At 40.4% G+C, this 21,243-nt stretch overlaps 1 protein-coding gene across 2 annotated transcripts in view; it reads right to left on the bottom strand.

Moving 5' to 3' along the window:
- The window catches only part of unc13c (unc-13 homolog C (C. elegans)), a 168,491-nt gene that overhangs the window by 90,910 nt on the left and 56,338 nt on the right, over nt 1-21,243 (bottom strand). For both annotated transcript variants that reach the window (XM_008404760.3, XM_081605012.1), the window contains exons 10-14: nt 19,262-19,431; nt 15,565-15,680; nt 14,479-14,642; nt 3,980-4,136; nt 3,509-3,577 (exon numbers count right to left, since the gene is read on the bottom strand). In XM_008404760.3, the coding sequence (XP_008402982.2) occupies nt 3,509-3,577; nt 3,980-4,136; nt 14,479-14,642; nt 15,565-15,680; nt 19,262-19,431 (676 nt within the window). The remainder of the gene's footprint in view (nt 1-3,508; nt 3,578-3,979; nt 4,137-14,478; nt 14,643-15,564; nt 15,681-19,261; nt 19,432-21,243) is intronic.

Below are 21,243 nucleotides of genomic sequence, written 5' to 3'. Positions count from 1 at the left end.
CTGATGTACTCAGAGGTAAATTTCACTTGCGATAGATGTTTGGATAAAATCAAGGTAGTACGTAGCCTACTTGTTATGATGATGAAATATCCTTCCAGTGAAGCTCAACGCTTCTAAATTAAGTTTGAAGCAAAATTGCTTCCTTAAACCTTCCTGAGGGTGAAAGTTTGGGAAACTAAGATGTAAGGCTTTAAGCTTTTTTTTTTTTATGTGCATTTTTCTACATTTCAAGCTTACAAAGTTAGGCGTAGTGATTAATTGTGATTAATCACAGCTCTAGAGAGTGATTAATCTCTCTTTCTCTTTTTCTCTCTGTCTCCTGAATGAAGAGACAAATGCACCTTGTTTCCTTCTCACTGTTTAAAGTTAAATCAGTCCAAACTTGTATTCGGCTAGGAGGATTACCAAAGTTATTTTTACTTGCTAAATCTCACAGTAATAAGAGAAACAATATGTCAGATTTACTCATTAAAGTAGTTGAAGTTAGATGTGTATCTACAAAATGATTACTGTCTCCTTAAGCCCAGATGTTTATGTCATGGAAAACCAATCAATGATTGATTTGATCAATTAATTGATTTGATATCTACAATATACTACTTTACTTCTGATTGTCTCATAATGTTAATGAAGTCCAAAATTGCAAAGTTTTTTTTTTACTTTTTGCGGTTGGATTCATAACCATATTTTGTCTGATTCTTGCTTAACTCCAGTTTTACCTAAAGTCTAAAAGAAGAATAAAGATTATGGACAAATTATACATCCGCAAACTCCACATAATAAGAGCTTCAATTTTCTGTTAATAATCTCATTCTGGAGGTGGCACAATAAATCTTTAATTCATTCTTTATCTAGAAAACCTCTGTTTATAATTTATGGACTCACATATAATAAATGCCTGAGCTTGCTGTTAGAAATGAAGTGATTTATTATAGAAACAGAAATTTTTTTTTGCATGTATTCAACAGCGATTTACAGCGTCGAGTCTCTGCAATAAAAAACTCTCGGTTATGTGAATATTAGTTTTCCACAAGTGTTAAAAAAAAACAAAAAAAACTCCATAACTCTCCTAAAGTAAAACTTTCAAAGTTCATCTCGCACAAAACAATGAACTTCCTCTCACCTCTTATGTCATAAAGACTTGGCCGCTCTGGAATCCTGATTGCATAAAACATCCCGCTGCCGTTTAACCTCAGCCGATGGATCTTATCCACCGTTGAACAAGATGATAAAAAATAAAGGCTGCATGTCATGCGAGGGGCGGCGGCAGCGCCACGCCGCGCAGCTTGAGCATTCATCATATTAATACATGAAGGTGACAGCAGGTTAAATCAAACACATTCGTGCCATTTCTGCAACAAGTCAACCAGAAAATCCTATATAAAGCGCCATAATTAAGCGCAGAGAGGTGCTCCCCGAGGCTTATCACTCAGCAGCAATCACTGAAGTAACGGCCATGACAAATGAACCAGTGTCATCCCGTATATGGGCTAACAAGTGAGAGTGACCCCCGCTGGGCGACGGCATTTTACGACACCTTATAAAGTGACGATATTTCTCCCAGTCAGTCGGTGTGAGCGTGAGGTCACGCGCGTTTCCCTACAACGCAGCGCGGGCGGCCTCGAAAATGCCACCACAGACTTTCAAATGAATAATTTTGCAGGTGTGGATCAATACATCTCTGTTTTCAGATAACTCGTTCAATAAAAGCTGTTATCTCCAATAAAGATTTGTTATTGCACTGGATTAACTTCAGGTATCAGGTAACACACACATACGCACCCCTACACGCACACACACTGCGAGCTGCTTGGTGATATGTTGCTCTGGTAAATATTCTTGAGATAATCACCGGCGGGCGATTCCCACTGGAAGAGCTGCTTTGTCGCTGCAGGACGTTAAAGTTTCCAACTTTGCTGCAGCAGCAGCTCCTGTTTACGGCTCCTGCACGGTGTGTGTGGTGAGTAACTAGCAATTAATGATGACACTGCAGCTCAACCACAAACAGAAGAGCCCCTATAGCTGGGAGGGAAACATGACTGCCTCTCACCACCACGTTGTAGTTGCAAAATCTTCTTTCTTTTTTTTTTTTTTTATCAGTGTTGCAGCAACATAAATATTCCAAATTACACATCAGCAGATGTCCTTTGCTTTACAGCGTCCGGTGGGTCTGCGGAGGCATTTGCGGAGCAATACGTCTCAATTTGAATTTTTAATCTGAAACAACAACCTTTATCCCCCGCGTTTATCACACCTTCTGCTTCTGCAGACGAGCCATAACTAGCAACAATCATGCACCGGCACTACCGACGTGTGCTGCTGTCTTACACGTCATATTTTAGCGCAAAAAATAAAAAATATATATATATTGTAATGTAAGCATACAGATTCCACTTTTGCAAGCGGCTAAAAAAAAAAACCAAAGGCAGCACATTCAAGCACTTACACCACTTGGGCATTTTTACATTTAGTCCCAACGTATTTTATTCTATTTTATTGAGCTTTATTGCGATAGATCCTTTTAAAGGTTATGTCTAACAGCGGTGTGGATATAAAACGGCACATGGTTTTTATTTTCTTTTGAAAAGAAGCAACCTGAAAAGTGAGGCAGGAATAGATTTTACTATTTTATTGCATTTTTCCATTATTATTTTAAATGTGAGCCGATGTGAAAGAGCGGCATCTATGGAGAAGTCTTGGGAGTTTGTTACTAAATGGGTTGTGTTGGATTGTATATCAGATGGCGTTTTAATTATGAGTTATATTTATTGAACAGCAAGCAGCTGTTTTTATGCAATTTATTTTAAAAAAGAAGAAAAAAGGGTAGGTATAGGATGGTGATCCGGATACATTTTGGTAACATATGACGCATGGAGGAAATCTAAATCTGTAAATTACTCTGTGTCATCGCCAGAGGAAAACACGGTGGTGGCAGTACTGTGCTGTGGAGATGAGGAATCTGAGCAGATGGATAGAGCTGAATATCAAAAGATGTTGTAGATGAAGTTCACCCTCCAGCAGAACAAAACCAATCAACAACCAGAGAAAGTCTATTTAATCATAGCATAGGATAATATTGTTAAGACTTTAAAATGGATGTTTGCAAATCTTCTCTAATCTAATCTGATTTGGAGCAATTTTGCATAAAAGGCAAAAATCTCTGCAAATCTGACACAAAGGCTTTCTGCTGTGACTGCAGCGGCTCCACACAGTAACAACGCAGGAGGGTGAATACATACAAACACAGCACAGTTTTAAGACAAGATGTGGAAAAAAAAAACAAATGGACATGAATACGTTCGCAAAGTGCTGCATTGAATGAACGATCGGATATAACAGAAATACACAGCAGGCGGTTGTAAATTTTCAAGATTTAAATGTTGAAAATATCAAAAATGTCACAATGTTTTGATAAATTATTTTTATAAAATCTCATTGCACACACATATAAACATCAATTATTTATTTATATATTGTTTTTTTTTAAAGAAAAAATTTTTTTACATACCCGGTATTTCGAAAGGTCGATCCTCAGAGAGTTATGCAGCTGGTCCAGCAATTTGACGAATTTTTCCCTCTGTTGGGATCAGAATTGAATAATTCAGCTTCCACCCAAAGCGCCATGCCAAAAAAAATTTATAACACTGCCTGGTCTGTGGTATTGCCTGTCTGCAGTGATTCATTCTTACTTCTTGAAGTAAAATGCAGTTGTTTAGCGATGCTGCCAGACTTGGCTCGGTGCCCGAAAATATTATTTGGGGTCTTGCAACATTAGCTTATTAAAAAGTTTGAATGAATGACTTTGGGAGGCGTGCCAAATAGTTTTGATTTGAAGGAGTACAAATTCCTTTAAGAACATTGAACGTAAACTAGCACAGGAACACAAAGGTGTCAGGAAAAGGCCAGAAAGTTTAACAAGCTTGTTAAAAAAAAAAAAAAGACAACTGAGAATCCAGCGGCAGAAAAAAAAGACACTCACCCCAAAGTTGGAGGCGGCGAAGCGGTCAGACGCGGAGGCGGTGGTGGTGGTGGTGGTGGTCGTGTGAGCAAAGTAGGCGTTGATGTTGGCGAGCAGGTTGCTCATCACGGCGGGCACGCCGGGACACATGTACTTGGCAGATAGACAGGAGAAATGCCTGCAGAGGAGAACAAACAGCCATCAGCTTACTGACTGAGAGAGTTGAAGAGAAATGCTTTTATCTTTTCGCTGCCAAGAAATAGACGACCACGTGAAGAAATACTGGACTGAGAGACGCACGCAAAGCGCCTTGAAAGAGTCATCCTCATCTCATGAACCCTTTTCAACTTTTTTGACAAACTACAGATGCAAACGTCAATGAATACCATCGGTGTTGAGTCATATTGGCAGGTACATAGGGGGATGCGAGGTTTTCAATTCGGAGAATTATCGTACGCTGTTAAATGACTCTCGCTGATTCTATCGCCTAATGAAATGATATTGCTGTTAACAATATCATTTTGTTAATTAAGTCACTGGTGAAAAGAGTCCATTCGCGAGTCGTTTAATGTTGGTAGTCTAAATACAGATTTTTGCTGAAGACCTCAGAAAATGTTAGGGAACAAGGAGGCCCGTGATCAACAGCCGGATGTCACTGCTGGCGAAAACGCCAAAGAAGACGACAGGAAGTGGAAGGAGGATGATGGTTTGTTTCTGGGGTTTCTTTTCCTGACAATTTAGCTGGTGCTACCAGGGCTCTCGCAGCATGGCACGGTTCATAAAGCGGCGTGTCATTCCAACGTGTTGAATCCATCGCTCTTTTGTAAAACTGCGAGTGCAATTTCCCCAAAATGCCGCATACATAGCCGCTCCAATGCCTGAAAAAGATGCCAACATCTCCTTTGATGAGCACTGGTGTCATGGCTGAAGTAAAATCATATTTCATGCAACTGCTTACATTAGTCACTGCCATGATTTCTACTGAACTGTCACGTGAACGAGCTTATTGGCGTCTGGTTTTAATTTCATTTCTTATTTAGAGTTTTTCGACATCAGCAGAATATCAACAAAGTGTTTGAAATGGCATCTAATGTAAAGGACTTTGTGCTTAACCTCACAGGCCAAGAAAGTAGAACATTAATCAGAGAACAGACATCATCCCTTGTGAAACAAGATGGTGGCAGAATCATTCTATGGGAGAATGAACAGCAAAGATGGTTGGAAAGATGATTCAGTCTAAAGATACAGGCAGAGCTACAATACAATGGCTCAAATCGAAACATATTTATGTCAAAGTCCAGACCTAACTCCAATCTTTCTCAGAGTACTTGCAGCAATAATTAGAGCAAAACCTTGTTCTAGAAAGCATTGATTAGATGCTATATACATCTGCATTGAAAAACCATCATATACCTTTAAATATCTGTGGGAGTTTTTTGTTATTATTGTTATTATTTCTAAAATATAATGTCACAGCCTCATAATGCATGAAAATGTTCAAGGCAGAGAAACAACAAGACGCATTGCTTAATAATCCTGGAGCGTTGTATTTTCACCTTCAGACCGCCATCTGTCACATGATTCATGTTTATGTTCTGAACAGTTACCTTTGCCAGAAGAGGTGGAATGCTAGGAGTCCAAAAAAGTCTCTTCAAATCATTTAATTAATCAGAGCTGTTGTCAAATACTGGTAATGACATGAGGGGGCTCTTGGGGTGTACCAAAACATCACGAGGGCTGAAGGTTAAAAAAAAAAAGTTTAATTTTCTTTGTATTAATGTAGACATTCACACAGTGATGCATCTTGAATGAGGTTTTATCCTTCAAACGCTTAATCTTTCTTCCGTGTCTGCTGCTTTTTAACTCGGAGACATTCAGACCTCCCACTGTATGGGGAAGAATTGTATCGCTGTGCAGATAATCAGTCATCCTGAGAGCTAAACAAAGCAAACCGGACACACTCGAGTTCACTGAAGACAAATCTTTTTTTTTCCATTCAAGAGGCTTTTTTTTTTTATTGTAACGGATAGCAAAAGGGAGCCCTGAGCATTAAACCTCTTGTGGGGTTATTAGCCCATCAAGGTCATATGTGAGCTGTCAGAGTAGGATGTCAAGGTGTGAAGAGAGTTCAGCTGTCTAAAGGAGGGATTTCAGATTTTCTCTGGAAGTCAACACCTTCTAAACTGTTTTTATTTTATTTTTTGGGGTGGCGGGGAGGACTAGCGGCTGTTTTTGTGCAAGTGGACTGAAGCGTCTTTTGAAGAATTAGAGCAACTCCAAAAGGTGTAATTAGCACTTTTAAACCATTTATCGCCGCTATGTTTCTCAAAGTAATGCTGTCAGAGAGTTCTACCAAGACATGGTTTCCTGAAGCTAAAATGCTTTAACAAGAGATATTCAGTGAGATGAGTGGGAAATTTTCATCCTGACAGGCCAGGACTGGCGGACCTGCTAGCGTTAACGGGATGCGCTACGGTCGGCGCTCGCTGGCTCTTCAAAACGAACCCAGGTTAATGGAGAAGCTATTTTAAAGGAAGCTGCATTTACTTGGAAGACAGGATAACAGGTAGTTTAGACCTCTACGTTTTGGTATTTATGTGCTTTGGGTGAAACGGCAAAGGTGGGAAGCGTGTTCGAAGTTAACTTTCTATCGACAGGCCTCTGACTTGTTAAGCGATGAAGTCAAAGCCCCATATCAGCTGGATTGAGTAGGAGTGAACTGGCGTTGAGGCTTGACTGCGTGATGTATTGATTATAGACAGATTTGAGGTGAAAGCACTAAGCATACTGGACAAAAATAATTTCTTGCCACTACGATAGTCTACAGGCACATCATTAGACACAAGCTATGGAGTTTTTTTTTTCAGTAGCGGTGATGTTTGAGAAAAGAAACTAAACAGAAAATAAAATCCTGTAGAAAATGAGGTGTCCAACGCACAAACTATGTGCAACTCTTTATATATCGGCCACTCTTAAGGCCACCAAGACACTCAGGAGTACTTCAGTCCACAGACGTCTGCGTGTACTCAATGCAGACATACTGCAAAGGTAAAGTTTTACGACCGCATACTCGGTGTTCCAATAATAAACAGCTCAGCGGGAAATGGTGTTCAGATCAGACTGTTTTGTGTGCGACACCAAGACGATGATGAGGTTGAGCCAGTCGTGAGGACGTGCGTCAGCCAGACTGCAACTTTGTGCCGTTCTAACAGGCTTACGGCGGCTGCAGGTGGAGAATAAAAATGGGGCTAGGCACCCAACTTGCTCATCAAGCTTAAGAGTATCCACTTGGATTGTGGTAAATGAAGGAATCTGTCTTAAGAAATGTGTGCAATCAGTACACTCAACTATGAAATGTGACTGTGCCAGCCTGATTTTTGAAAGTTGATGTGAACATGCACGTCATCGGCTTGATTGTAAAATTATGGAAAACCAGAGGCATCTCAGAGTGGGTTTTGTCTTTTTGTGTTCATGGCAGAAGCCTCTTTTCCCCCCCTAACAAAAACTATATGGGTTCAGGAGGTATCAGGAAGGCTGGATGTTCCATGGCAAAAGTTTTCTGCTTTATCATCTGAACTTTCCAACCTGTTTCTTTCATGAAACACGATAGTTTGGATAGTTTTCAGCATTTTGAAAATCTCAAAGTTACGTTAACAGTCTACATTTTCAAAGGGTATAAACCGGTGTTTATGGCTAGTATCGAGAACCACGCTAATCGTGCAAAATCTCCGACCTGGCACATTTCTTGCTTCAACAGATAGTGCACTTTAATGAGTGAAGAGAGTAGATTCCTTTGAACAACTCCAAACAATCGTGCTGCTTTACAAGCCACGTGAAACGCCTGTTTATGTCACATCCATGAATCCTGACAGATTCTTTCTTTTGCATTCAGAGGAAATCCAGTCTAATTATTACAGATAACACCCTGCGCCAGAAAATGCAGAGATAATAGTTTCTTTATTGTTTAAGTAAACAACACACATCCGAGGCGTCTCATGAGCCTCCGGCATGACCTGCAGCAACCAAACACCTGAATGTTTGAGTGACTGAATGCAGAAAACTGAAGGCTGAGCAAAGTTTACTTTGAGGCTCACGTTTACTCATCGCACGAAAGAGAATCTTTTTTACACAACACCCGATGACGTTTGTAGTACATTTCTCTATAAATATTTTAAAGCGGCGCTGCGAAGCCGGGTGCCGGACGGGAAAATAAAAACAGGTTTCAAAACCAAGAATATCTCGCACACAGTGAGTCATTGCCTCATGAATGCACAAAGTTATGTGGGGTAACAATTATAGATTCCCTTCCCTTTTCTGAGTGCAGTCCATGCACACACACACCCACGCACGCACACACAAGCAAACACAAATATGTTCTCATTGGAAGGCCTATTTAATTACTCTGCTTTCAGCCTCCAAATTACCCAGCAGCACTTGGAGTAAGGCGAGCTAAGAGAGCGATGCAGGGAGAGTGATGATGGCATCCGCCAAATTCCCATGATGCTTTTAGAGCTGGATTTTCTGAGCCAATTTTCGAGACGGGTCGCATTGTGTAACCCGGTGGCTTCCCTGCTACGGTCTTCAGTGGCCAATGAGAACGCCTTTGCACAGGATATTAGGGTTTTCGACAGCAGAAGGTCAGGGGGAGAGAAATGAGAAAAAGATATTATGAAATGAGGAGTGAGGGTTGGGAGGTGAGGGCAGCTGGTGGGGAGCAGTGATGGAGAGAGATGAGGGATAATGAAGGAGTGCGCTTTTGCAGTTCTTATGAGTGGGTGTGTGGGGGGGGAGAGAGCAACTCCTCACAGCTGCTCTGATTTATGCGGTCGTCATGTTAGGAGTGTCTGGGAGTCGAGGCTTTTTGATGAAAGCAGAAATTGTAACGGTGAGGACGTTCGCGCATTCCAGACGAAGCGTAATAAATGCTCCGGAGAGAAACAGCAATTCAAGTTTCTGGCCCGGAGCATTAACTCCACCCGATGGAGCCGGTAAAAAGCCCCTCCGACCCACCCCATCCCCACGCTTCTCTGGACTTAAGAGAAACACATGTCGAACGCCAAACCCAAAGCAACAACCCCCCCCTCCCAAAAAAAAACTGCACACCGTACCGAAGCAGCAAAGGAGATGATGTATGTTTGTGTTGAAAGCGTAGCAGCGAATTTTAAAAGCATGATTGAACGTTGATTATTATATCGGCTTCGATTTCTATACACGCAAATGCTCTGGGAACACTAAACATCATGTTCTACATCATGATACAAGGGGAAAAAATCTGAAAATCTGTTTCCAACCGATAGAAAGTAATAAGTATGTTTGAAAAAAATGTGTTTTATGAACAAAGTGAAGTATTTACTGTAAAAAAAAACCATTAAAATGCTTCAAGATGGACATTTTCTGTGACTTATGGAGCCACCAGAACCTGGTGAACAGGTATCACCAGGTTCTTTGTGTTCTCTGCGTTTCTTGGTTTTGCCTTTCATGTTTGATGACACCGTATGAGTTTTCTATCAGATTAAGATCGGAGGATTCGTGAGATTAATCATTAGCGGGAATCTACATGCTGCTTGTTTGTGGATATCGTCCTGTTGAATTCTGATGCATTCATGGACTGACAGACACGGGATGCCTCTGGCTGCCGCAGCTAGTTGTGTTGAATTTTAACTTTGACAAAACACATTTCTTTAGACTGCCTTTTTAATTAGCTTTATTTTTGTTTTATGTCACATGTATGCCATTTTATCTCTCCTTTTCTTATTTTCTGTCTTATATTTCGTAAAACACTTTGTGGTTTCTGACCTGTAAAAGGTGTTATGTAAATAAAGCTTACTGATGTACTTGACAGTTTATTTTTTTTCTGCAGGCGGTTAGAAATATACTTAAGTTTGGAACAAAAATCTGTTATTCATTATTAAATGTGGAATTGGGATTACTTTGGTAACTTTTAAACAAGAAAATGTTTGCATTACTTTTGCTAACTTTTCCACTCTTATTGTATGAAATGAAACAGAAATTCTACCAAAACAGTGATTATTCTGTTTAGTGATATCGGATTACTATTATTTGTAATGCTGCAGCAGCTGCACTCATTTCTTGTGGCTATTAATGAGAGATGTTTTTTTTTATAGAGACGGATTAGACTGTTAAAAGCAGCTTTGCAGAGCTAACAGGAAAGCCAATGACATGATGGCCCTACAGGGAAAGCAGGCCGATTGATAAAGGAGCTGCTGGGAGGAGAATCAAATATGCTCAGGGCCTAATGGGAAATGGTAATAAAACTCTGAAACATGGTTAAGTACACAAGGCTTTAAAAGACCTGCTAATGCAACATATTTAGTCAACCTGAGGTGAGAAAAGTGCTCCATGTTTCCAACATTTTAAAGACTTTAGAATAGTAAAGAGCATCGTTCATTTCATTTGTTTTGTTTTAGCTCTAAAAAACTTTTTTTTACATTAATTCTGATGGCAGTCCAAATAAGAGCAAGAAGTTTCATGATTACTGACTGAAAAGTTACACTCCCTACCAAGTGTATTTACCAGGACAAAACTAGAAAAAAAGGCTAAGAGTTCAAAATGTCTGTCCCTGCACTAAGGGTTGAACACTATGCTGAACAGGATTCCCACAAAGTCCTAAAAAGCAATAAAATAAACAAATTATCATAATTTTAGGCCTTAAAAGGAGAGAAAGTGAAATTTACACTTTAAATTTACGTCACATTTATGTCTTAAATTCATATTTTTGCTCTTTCGTTGCTTCTTCATTGTAGATGTTTTTCTTTTTAAGAAATGTACTGTTGGCATTAGTTTGCTCCATGATGTGTGCTTTCAAACTTTTAGCTGTACAGGTCATTCTCAAAATATTAGCATATTGTGATAAAGTTAATTATTTTCCATAATGTAATGATAAAAATTAAACTCATATATTTTAGATTCATTGCACAACAACTGGAATATTTCAGGTCTTTTATTGTTTTATTACTGATGATTTTGGCATACTGCTCATGAAAACCCAAAATCCCTGTCTCAAAAAATTAGCATATCATGAAAAGGTTCTCTGAACAAGCAGTTAACCTCATCATCTGAATCATCAAAGTAACTCTAAACACCTGCAAAAGATTCCTGAGGCTTTTAAAAACTCCCAGCCTGGTTCATTACTCAAAACCGCAATCATGGGTAAGACTGCTGACCTGACTGCTGTCCAGAAGGCCGTCATTGACACCCTCAGTAAGGTTAAGACGGAAAGAAATTTCTGAACAAATATTCTGTCACAGAGTGCTGTATCAAGGCACCTCAGTGGGAAGAAAATGTGTGGCTGCACGAGAAGAGGTGACCGGACCTGAGGAAGATTGTGGAGAAGGACAGATTCCAGACTTGGGGACCTGTGGAAGCAGTGGACTGAGTCTGGAGCAGAAACATCCAGAGCCACCGTGCACTGGCATGTGCAGGAAATGGGCTACAGTGCTGCATTCCCCAGGTCAAAGGTCAAGCCACTTTTGAACCAGAAACAGCGGCAGAAGCGCCTGACCTGGCTACAGAGAAGCAGCACTGGACTGTTGCTCAGTGGTCCAAAGTACTTTTTTCGGATGAAAGCAAATTTGCATGTCATTTGGAAATCAAGGTGCCAGAGTCTGGAGGAAGACTGGGGAGAAGGAAATGCCAAAAGGCCAGAAGTCCAGTGTCAAGTAGCCACAGTCAGTGATGGTCTGGGGAGCCATGTCAGCTGCTGGTGTTGGTCCACTGTGTTTTATCAAGGGCAGGGTCAATGCAGGAGCTATCAGGAGGTTTTGGAGCACTTCATGCTTCCATCTGCTAAAAAGCTTTATGGAGATGAAGATTTCATTTTTCAGCACAACCTGGCTCCTGCTCACAGTGGCAAAACCACTGACCATGGTGTTGCTGTGCTCAATTGGCCTGCCAACTCTCCTGACCTGAACCCCATAGAGAATCTGTGGGATATTGTGAAGAGAAAGTTGAGAGACGCAAGACCCAAAACTCTGGATGAGCTTAAGGCTATCGAAGCATCCTGAGCCTCCATAACACCTCAGCAGTGCCACAGGCTGATTGCCTCCATGCCACGCCGCTTGAAGGCTGCAAAAGGATTCCTGACCAAGTATTGAGTGCATAAATGAACATAATTATTTGAAGGTTGACTTTTTTGGTATTAAAACACTTTTCTTTTATTGGTCGGATGAAATATGCTAATTCTTTGAGACAGGGATTTTGGGTTTTCATGATCTGTATGCCAAAATCATCAGTATTAAAACAATAAAAGACATGAACTATTTCAGTTGGTGTGCAATGAATCTAAAATATGACAGTTTAATTTTTGTCATTACATTATGGAAAATAATTAACTTTATCACAGTATGCTAATTTTTTGAGAAGGACTTGTATATTCCAATCTGAAGTTTGTGACAGAAGTAACAGGGATGTGATATGTGAAAAAGGAAATCTGTCACAAGATTAGCCTTCCATACAAATCTACTGAAGTGTTATACTCCTGAAACTTGATGTACTGTAACTTTAAACTATTTAAATCAAACCAGTCAAGCTGTGTTGTTAACTGTTTTCATTATAGATTAATATCTTTTTGGCTTGAAAACATTCATGTTAGCATTTAGCTAAAACAGCACATTAAACTTACAGGTCTCTACAGTTTAGGTGTTAAAGTGGCAAAAACTGTGTGTAGAAAAATTTTACTCACATACGTAACAAGACTTATAATAACAATTTAGGTCGTATTTTACTAGATTGAAAGCTAAATTAAGTAAATTAAAGTCTTCCACTTCATTTATTGAAACTTTCAGGAGGTTTGAATACAAGTGCTCTGACTAAATATGCAAGTTTGATGTAAACTAAAAAATATACTTCTAGAGAAGAAACAAACTTAAAAAGTCAACAAATCATCACAATGGAGGATATTGACGCCAACTTATTGCCATAATTTGAAGGAGCTACATCGTCCCTTTAAGCTTTTAAATAATGGGAAAAAAAAACATGTGTAGCCACAGTGATGCAGCTGAATAATAATAGGCTCCAGGAAAACGGCCAAATGCTTCAAATGCTTCCAGTGCTGTTCTGATCAGTGGTCTGAAAATAAAGGATTGCTTCTAAATTAACAAATTTTAGCAGCCACTTAATGGTATCCATCCATTTTCTGCCGCTTATCCAGGGTCGGGTCGCGGGGGCAGCAGCTTCAGAAGGGAGGTCCAGACTTCCCTCTCCCCAACCACTTCTTCCAGCTCCTCCGGGGGAACCCCAAGGCGTTCCCAGGCCAGCCGAGAGACATAGTCCCTCCAGCGTGTCCTGGGTCTTCCCCGAGGCCTCCTCCCAGTGGGATGTGCCCGAAACACCTCACCAGGGAGGCGTCCAGGAAGCATCCTTACCAGATGCCCGAGCCACCTCAACTGGCTCCTCTCGACGTGGAGGAGCAGCGGCTCTACTTTGAGTCCTTCCCGGATGACCAAGCTTCTCACCCTATCTCTAAGGGGCCCAGCCACCCTGCGGGGGAAACCCATTTTGGCCGCTTGTATCCGTGATCTCGTTCTTTCGGTCATGACGCAAAGCTCATGACCATAGATGAGGCTGGGAATGTAGATCGACCTGTAAATTGAGAGTTTCGCTGTTTGACTCAGCTCTCTCTTCACCACGACGGACCGGTACAGCGCCCGCTTCACGGCAGACGCTGCCCCAATCCGCCTGATGATCTCCCGCTCCCTTCTTCCCTCATTCGTGAACAAGATCCCCAGATACTTAAACTCCTCCACTTGAGGCAGGACGACCCCCCTGACCCGGAAAAGGCACTCTACCCTTTTCCGGCTCAAGACCATGGCCTCGGATTGGAGGCACTGAGCCTCATCCCGGCCGCTTAACACTCAGTCGCTCAGCCGCTCACTTAATGGTACAGATGAGTAATTGGTCAAAACACATTACAGATCGCAGAGGCAAACTTTTCAAAGTGTGATTCAAGTTTCCCCCCCTAAAAAAAAAAATATTTTTTTATCAAAATGCATCACTAGAAATTGAGGTACATGTATGACGGCATCAACTCATTACTTCAACAAAATCATTACATGTAGTATAATGTAATATAGTTAGCTATTGATCAATAGTTAGCTTAGCAATAATTTATTTCTTAAAGTAGAGTTTTTCATGTCTCTTTGTGTTTGTGTGTGGGAATGGAAGAAAAAAAAAGTAAATCGACATTTATGGAAGGCCAAGGTAACGCTTGATCAGAGAGACAGCCAGAGGGGGAAACGAGGCCGTTAACGGGTTCCCGTGATCAATGCGACCAGGGGCGGGTTTGAAGTTTTTCCCCCTCCTCCACTAACCAACATCTAATCAATCAAACGGACGGAGGAGCTCGATTGTCTCTCCCTGCTCCGATTCTGCTGAGGAGACATCTTTACAGCTCCTCTGTTCCTTCAGCTCTCCTCCCAACGTCCCACGCTCCCCTCCACTCTGCCCGATGAGACAAAGACGGATTGACGAGGTAAAAGGCCATAGATCAGGGAGGTACTAACGTCATAGCCTGATAGATGGACTCCACCCCGTATCTCATGGCAAATTCGTCCACTATCTCCTGAGACACGTCGTCAAAGTAGACCTTCCACGCGTCGTCCCCTTTCACCTGCGGGATCTTCACCACGCCACCGCTCTTCACTTCGGTCAGGTAGTGGAACAGGTTCTGTTGAGGAGAAAACAACAACAACAAAAAAAGAGATTTGAAACTTAAAAGATGGATTTTTTGCAACACAGTTTTCAATGCTAGGCCACGTTTGGGCGTGGGCCAGTTACGAGGTTACGATTTCAAAACAGCCGAAATGTTAATGTGCACTTCCAGTCAGCTGGCTGAAGAGAGGGTTGCTGTTCTTCTCCCTCATTTACAAGAAAGATGAGGAAAGTAAGTTTTGCCATTTGGAAATATTTTCCAGCAGAAATCACAAAATATGTAAATTAGATGGTTTGCTTTCTATGTCTTTGCATATGTCTATGTGTCAATATTAAAGTAAAAACAAGCGTCAGATATTGTCAAAGCTGTAATAGTAAAGCTATTATTTTGGCAGCAATATCAATATCAAAAGTTGTTGTTTTTGGTATATTTATTTTTTTTAAAGCTGTTTAATTTTGTAGATGTAGCTTCCTTGGAAAAAGTATTCGTGTTTAATTTTTAGCCAAATATCTCAGTAAACATGACAGAACAAAAGTAACTTGAAAATAACTTTTCGGTAAGCTATTTTAGCTTGTTTTAAGTCAATAATTCATTTATATTCATTTTAAAAAACTGCTAGTTCCACTGGTAGATCATTTCACTTATGGGGAAGTAGTCTTATTGTAAAGGGAACATATCTTCCAGTGGAACCAGTACTATTTAAAACAACATTACAAAAATATTTATTCAGAACAACCTCCTAAATCTTACTGAAATTTTACTTCAGTCCATCTCAGGTGTACTCAGATATTTACACTAGAAACTAGACAAAAATACTTGGTCAAATGTGTTTTTGCAGGGATCTCATCTCAGCCCAGGCCCAGCTAAGCCTCGACAGCGACTGAATCGGAGCAAGAGCTCAAAATTTGGCAGAAACAAAATCACTTCTGCCACTTACCTCATGTAGACATGTGTACTGGCCATGAGGGGGCGCCACGTTCTCCTCCCCTTTCATTTCAACACTGATCTTGAGTCTGATGGCACCAGACACTGCAGACTTGTCGGTCCTCTTATCTGTTACACGTGAGAAAGACGGGGAACGTCAGTGGAAATGCTCTCGAGTTGGAAAGACATGCAGTGAAGGCGTCAAGGTTGGGAACTGAACCCAGGACGGCCGCGTTGACGACTAGTTTCTGTATGTGTGGCACTCGCTCTCCCACCACACCATGCAGCGCGTCACCGAGTATACCTTAATATGCATTAATATGCAACGTGGAACCAGTCTTAACACTATCAGATAAACTATCATCTAAAGTCTTCCTTATGTCCACCAGAGAGAGACTACAGCCAATCAGCTTCAAGGAAAATGGTCGACTGCTTTGCAAGCACCAGCCAATAGCATGTCAAGTAGCACTGCACTCAGGTATTTCGTCTTCTAAAGCTGCATTTTTTAAAAATATTTTTCATATGCTCTATGACAAAACATTAAAAAATAGGCAAATCCTCCATTAATAATTTAGAGCTACGTTCCAGTGAAAAATTCAGAAATATGTAAACCTGTGAACACAGAACCGCCGTACAAAAAAAGTCTAACAGTGACGGCAATAGGACAGAAGCAACACAAGCACCACTTGTGTATCTGTGTTTGTATTATTATGCTGGATATTTTGCATAACACTCTACTGCCCTTTGTGTTGGTTCTGATCTGTTTTTGGGTCTTGTTAACTCTAAAGCAATAAACCAATTTAATTGACCTGCTGGAAGATATTATTTATAAAAAAAAAGATTTATTGAAACATACTCAGTGGATTAAGAAATAAGATTTTTTATTTATCATTATTTTTGTAGAACTTAACAAAACAACAGCGGTGCCCTCGGTAATAAATAAGTATTTAATTATTGCTAATTGAGACTGTTGCTAAAGTATCCAATTGGTCCTTAAGGTGCAGCTTAATTGGAGACAACTGATTGTAGAAAATTATGATAATTGGCTCTGAATCATTTTTTTTTCCAACGTAGGTGCTGTTTGACAAATGCTGTTTGACAAATGCGCAATGCAAAACATCCTGCATGGAACAGAAATATAACCAAAAAAACAAACATTGGGTGTAAAATAAATGAGAAAGGAAAATGGCCGACACTTATCTGACAGCATTTTCACCTTTTTCTGAAACAGGCTTCCACTTAGCTGTTTGTCTTTTCACGGCTTTTTAACATTTTTGTGAACTTGGAGATGGTAGAGCAAGAAAAGAATCCTCTAAAGTCCTACAGTAAAAACCACGTTTTATATGGAAAACAGGCCAGCAAATGTCTCCGGTCGGAGAAGTGACGTTAAACTGCCCTTGCCAACATAAAAAAACAAGATATATAAAGAACTAAGAGATTAAACTCCAAATCTCTCAATGTCACAATGTAAAAGTCCTTAAACATGCTAGAAAAAAACCCAAAAACAGTGTCATCACAAGCTGATAGCCCTAAAAGACATCTCTACTCACAGCTTCACAGCTTTAAAATCTACAAACACTTTTGTGTTTTGGAAAGCATAGAAAAAAAAGAAAAAAAAAACACACACACACAAACGACACAAACACATTCACAAACGAAGACCTTAAACACGCAACGTTCTCACAACTGCGGGGACTTGAAACAGCCCTCAGATCTTCTCCTTGTCTAATGGGCCAAATTTCCTCAGGAGATAGTCAGGAGTCAGGAAAGTGAAACACAATATCACGACAAAGTGACAGAGAACAGAGCTTCAAATGCAAAAAAAAAAAAAAAATCTCCAGATTGAAGAGGGGCTCAAGAGGCTCAGATAGGAGGGCGCCGATAGCAGCAGCATCCTGTTTAAACATTCGCTGTGAACATTTAAAAAGGCGCTCAGCAGCAGTGGCGGCCAGAGGTCACTGCTGCCACAAATTGCTTCCTTTTAGCCAGAGAGGCAGACAAAGAGAGACGGCCGCCAGTCATTGGACTTTAATGGAAGTGGAAGAATTCATTATGATGGCGTTTGACCTCATGCATGCGTCACGTGAAAGATGTGTGACCAGGCCTGTCTAGATAACAAATACTGTTGGACGATAAATTGTTCCAGACGTTATTGTGATAAACGATGATATTGTTGTTTTGAAACCATTTATTTTTAAGTCATGTAATGGTAATAGCGTAATAATAACGCAAGAACATATTCTCAAAGATTAATAAACTTTTAATTTTATGTCTGGAAGACATTTTAAATATCTAAAATAAATGAACAAAACAACAAATAAAATGGATTTTTAAGTCTTTGTAAACAAAAGTGTCCTTCACAAAAAGGAGCCAATTGAGACCAAAACACCAAAGTAAATACTTTTATCCTCCAGTTTTTGGTAGAAAAAGGGATAAACAACAAATCATGCCAATGGTAATTACTAAATTTGTTTTAACTTATGCAATTAATTGATTTATTGATCATTGTGACAGGCTGTGACGCCCGAACAGCGATCAGCAGCATCTCCATACGCCCCAACAGCACTGGAAAACGTATTTATTTTACCAACTCGATTCAGACAGATCTCGTACCCTCGCCACACACAGACGGATCTAAACTGCTCCTCCTCTTAAAGCTTTAGAATACCACAGAAGACAAACAGAACAGTAACGGCTTTGAAAACAGACATGTTCTCCCACTGAACAGGATGTGCATGCACTGCAGAGTGTTATGAACTCGTTATTCGGATCTTTTGCATGAATTGCTGCTCTAATGAGGTGTGGGACATATGGAGGCCATCAGCCTGTGGCTCTGCTGAGGTGTTGGGGAAGCTCCTGCAATAATCGCTAAACTGGAAACTTTTCGCTGGATTTGAAGTAGCTTGGTCTCTCCATCAGGAGTGGATCAACACCAGGCATTTCAAAGTTACACCTGCGCGCGCGCGTGTGTGATAACGGGTCTTAAAGTTTTTACTTGCAAGTTTCCCCTGAAATCTTGTGGGTAATTTTTTTTTTACAACAACCCCCTCAAGGCTCAAGTTACTCCTGATCGTGTGCACCATTTTCTACTTTTTTTTTCTTCCACTCAACCTTCCGTGCTGTCATACGCCGTCCTATAAACAGCCTTACTTATGGAGGCTATCCATGACTGTCTGCTTGTCAAGCCTCACATCAATAGGTTTTCCCCATAACAGTGTACATCATGCGAAAAAACAAACATATATTTCTTATTACACTTTTGTATTAATCGATGTTCTTGTTGGTCACAAGTAATTCAAGATTTTATAGAAATTGAATTTTAGCGTAGAAATAAAAGCTCATATGTAGATTCAAATTCTACATATGAATTTGAATCTACATAGAATTTTAACTTTTCTCCCCAAATCACTTTTTGATAATATTCTAATTTTTACAGTTTTCTAGGAAATTTTAAAGCGAAAGCTAAATAAAAAAACAGAGTCAAATTGAGTTTGTATTGTCACTTTTTTTCTATTAAATAAAAAATATCTCACTTTTTTTTCTCAAATCCTGTATTTAGAATTGTAATGGACAGTATGTCTCCTGATGTTTGTGAACTTTTAATCGAATGGAAAAACAACACGTCATCATAATGTCAGCTATGACACACAACTCAAAAACAATTGGTTGGTCAGAACGCCGTGTGTTCGTCAGATTAAAAGGCAGCATACCTAGATTGTACCAAACATCCATCTCTCCGCTGAGCGTGCGAACCTCGATGATGGTCTGGCCCAGGAAGTCGTCTGACTCGCGCTTGAAATGTTGCTTCACCCGTGACTTGATGTCGTCGTCTTCATCCCAAACGCGCACCTTTATGCGGTCGGTAGCGTTGTGGCATTCACTGTGGGTCAGAAGATGATTTCACAGGATTAGCTAAATCGCAATCACAGCAAAAGAAACACCACGCCACTGAGGGTCAAAGCTTTTCAGGTTGGGGTAATCAACAGAGCAGAGAGAGGCTGTAATAGCTAAATCGCACGTTTAGGTTCAGACACTGACTGATACTTTTGTAAGTAATGATTACAGAACATTACTTACAATACCCTTAGGTTATTTTTATTTTTTTTTTCAGTTCTGCTTTGCAAACCAAATGTACCATGTCTCCAGAGAGATACAGCAGAATAACTGTAGGAACTGGTCATATGAAGAGCCTGTTTTCTGCCACGGAAAGAATTTTGTGTGTAGGTAAAAAAATGTAGGGGCTGCACCCCAGGCCGGGTTCAATTCCCGGCCTGGGGTCTTTCTGCATGGAGTTTGCATGTTCTCCCTGTGCATGCGTGGGTTTTCTCCAGGTACTCCGGTTTCCTCCCACAGTCCAAAAACATGACTGTCAGGTTAATTGGCCTCTCCAAATTGTCCCTAGGTGTGAGAGTGTGTGTGCATGGTTGTCTGTCTCTATGTTGCCCTGCGACAGACTGGCGACCTGTCCAGGGTGTACCCCGCCTCTCGCCCGGAACGTTAGCTGGAGATAGGCACCAGCAACCCTCCCGACCCCACTGAGGGACAAGGGTGAAAGAAAATGGATGGATGGTAAAAAAAAGTTTTTTAATTAAATTTGGTCTCAATTGGCAAAGGTCAAAGTCAAACCAAAAAATAGACAAATAAAAAGTTCTTACTTCTCTACATTTGTGCACCACTTTGAGTCTGTATGTCCTCTGAAAAGTCCAAATAAATTCTAGCGGTGCACCGTTAGCCGTTTCCTGGCCAATTGCCAATAAAAAATCGTAACCCAATTTTGGCCGATACCACTTTTTTATTTTTTGTTTGAAATGTCAATAAACATAGCAAAAACAGTGAGGTGACTATTGATAAATGCAAACGTGCAGACATGGCCTGGTGGGCCAGTCTGTCAGTCAAACTTCTCTCATAGCAGAGCAGAATCAGACAGTGGCTGATTTTTACACTTTTGCTGATGCAGATACGATTGACTTCACATATTGGTGTCAGCCAATCACGAACTCCCAAAATTAAGAAAATTGGGCCTGATTTATCTAATAAATACACTTCAGTTAAGGTTGCATCCTAACGAAATGTTAAAATGCTTATGGGACATGAAAGTGTTTGCAAAAAACATGTCAAATTCTAGTCCCTAATTGTTTTTCTGTAACTTAGCTCAGACTGAAACGTTAGACAGAGTCAGGCTCTGATGCTCCAGAACTGAAACCAACAGATTACATTTCTCTTCGATGTCATGTTGTGTGTGAACGTCACCAGGTTTGGATAATAACTAGTTACATTTACTCAATTATATTTGCTTTTAGGAGTATTTTCACTACACTGTACTTTAAACTTTTACTTAAGCAACGTCATTATGAAGTATCGCTACTCTTACTTGAGTAATATTTTTGGATTGAATGAAGGGACAAGCATGACCAGATACAGACACACACCTGCAGTTTATGTTGAAGTTTCATAAGTTTTGTTTTTTACTTAAAGAAACCAATTTGGAAAAATGTTGTTTTGTTACATATATGAATCATCGTAATTTTTGTCCTTACACAGGGGCGGAGCTATAGGGGGGGCAGGCCCCCTCTGTTGGGGGGCCCCGATGGGAGGCAGAATATGACTTAAAAGCTTCAACTCTGTATCACGTGTGATGAGAGCTGGAGAAGGTGGGCCCTGTTGAGTGTTTGTAGATTATAAAAAGGGGTCC

This window comes from Poecilia reticulata, chromosome 3, assembly GCF_904066995.2.
Source record: "Poecilia reticulata chromosome 3, P_reticulata-male-v2, whole genome shotgun sequence".
Lineage (NCBI taxonomy): Eukaryota > Metazoa > Chordata > Actinopteri > Cyprinodontiformes > Poeciliidae > Poecilia > Poecilia reticulata.
The sequence above is the reverse complement of the archived record's forward strand: the minus strand, read 5'-3'. Positions and strand labels throughout refer to the sequence as shown.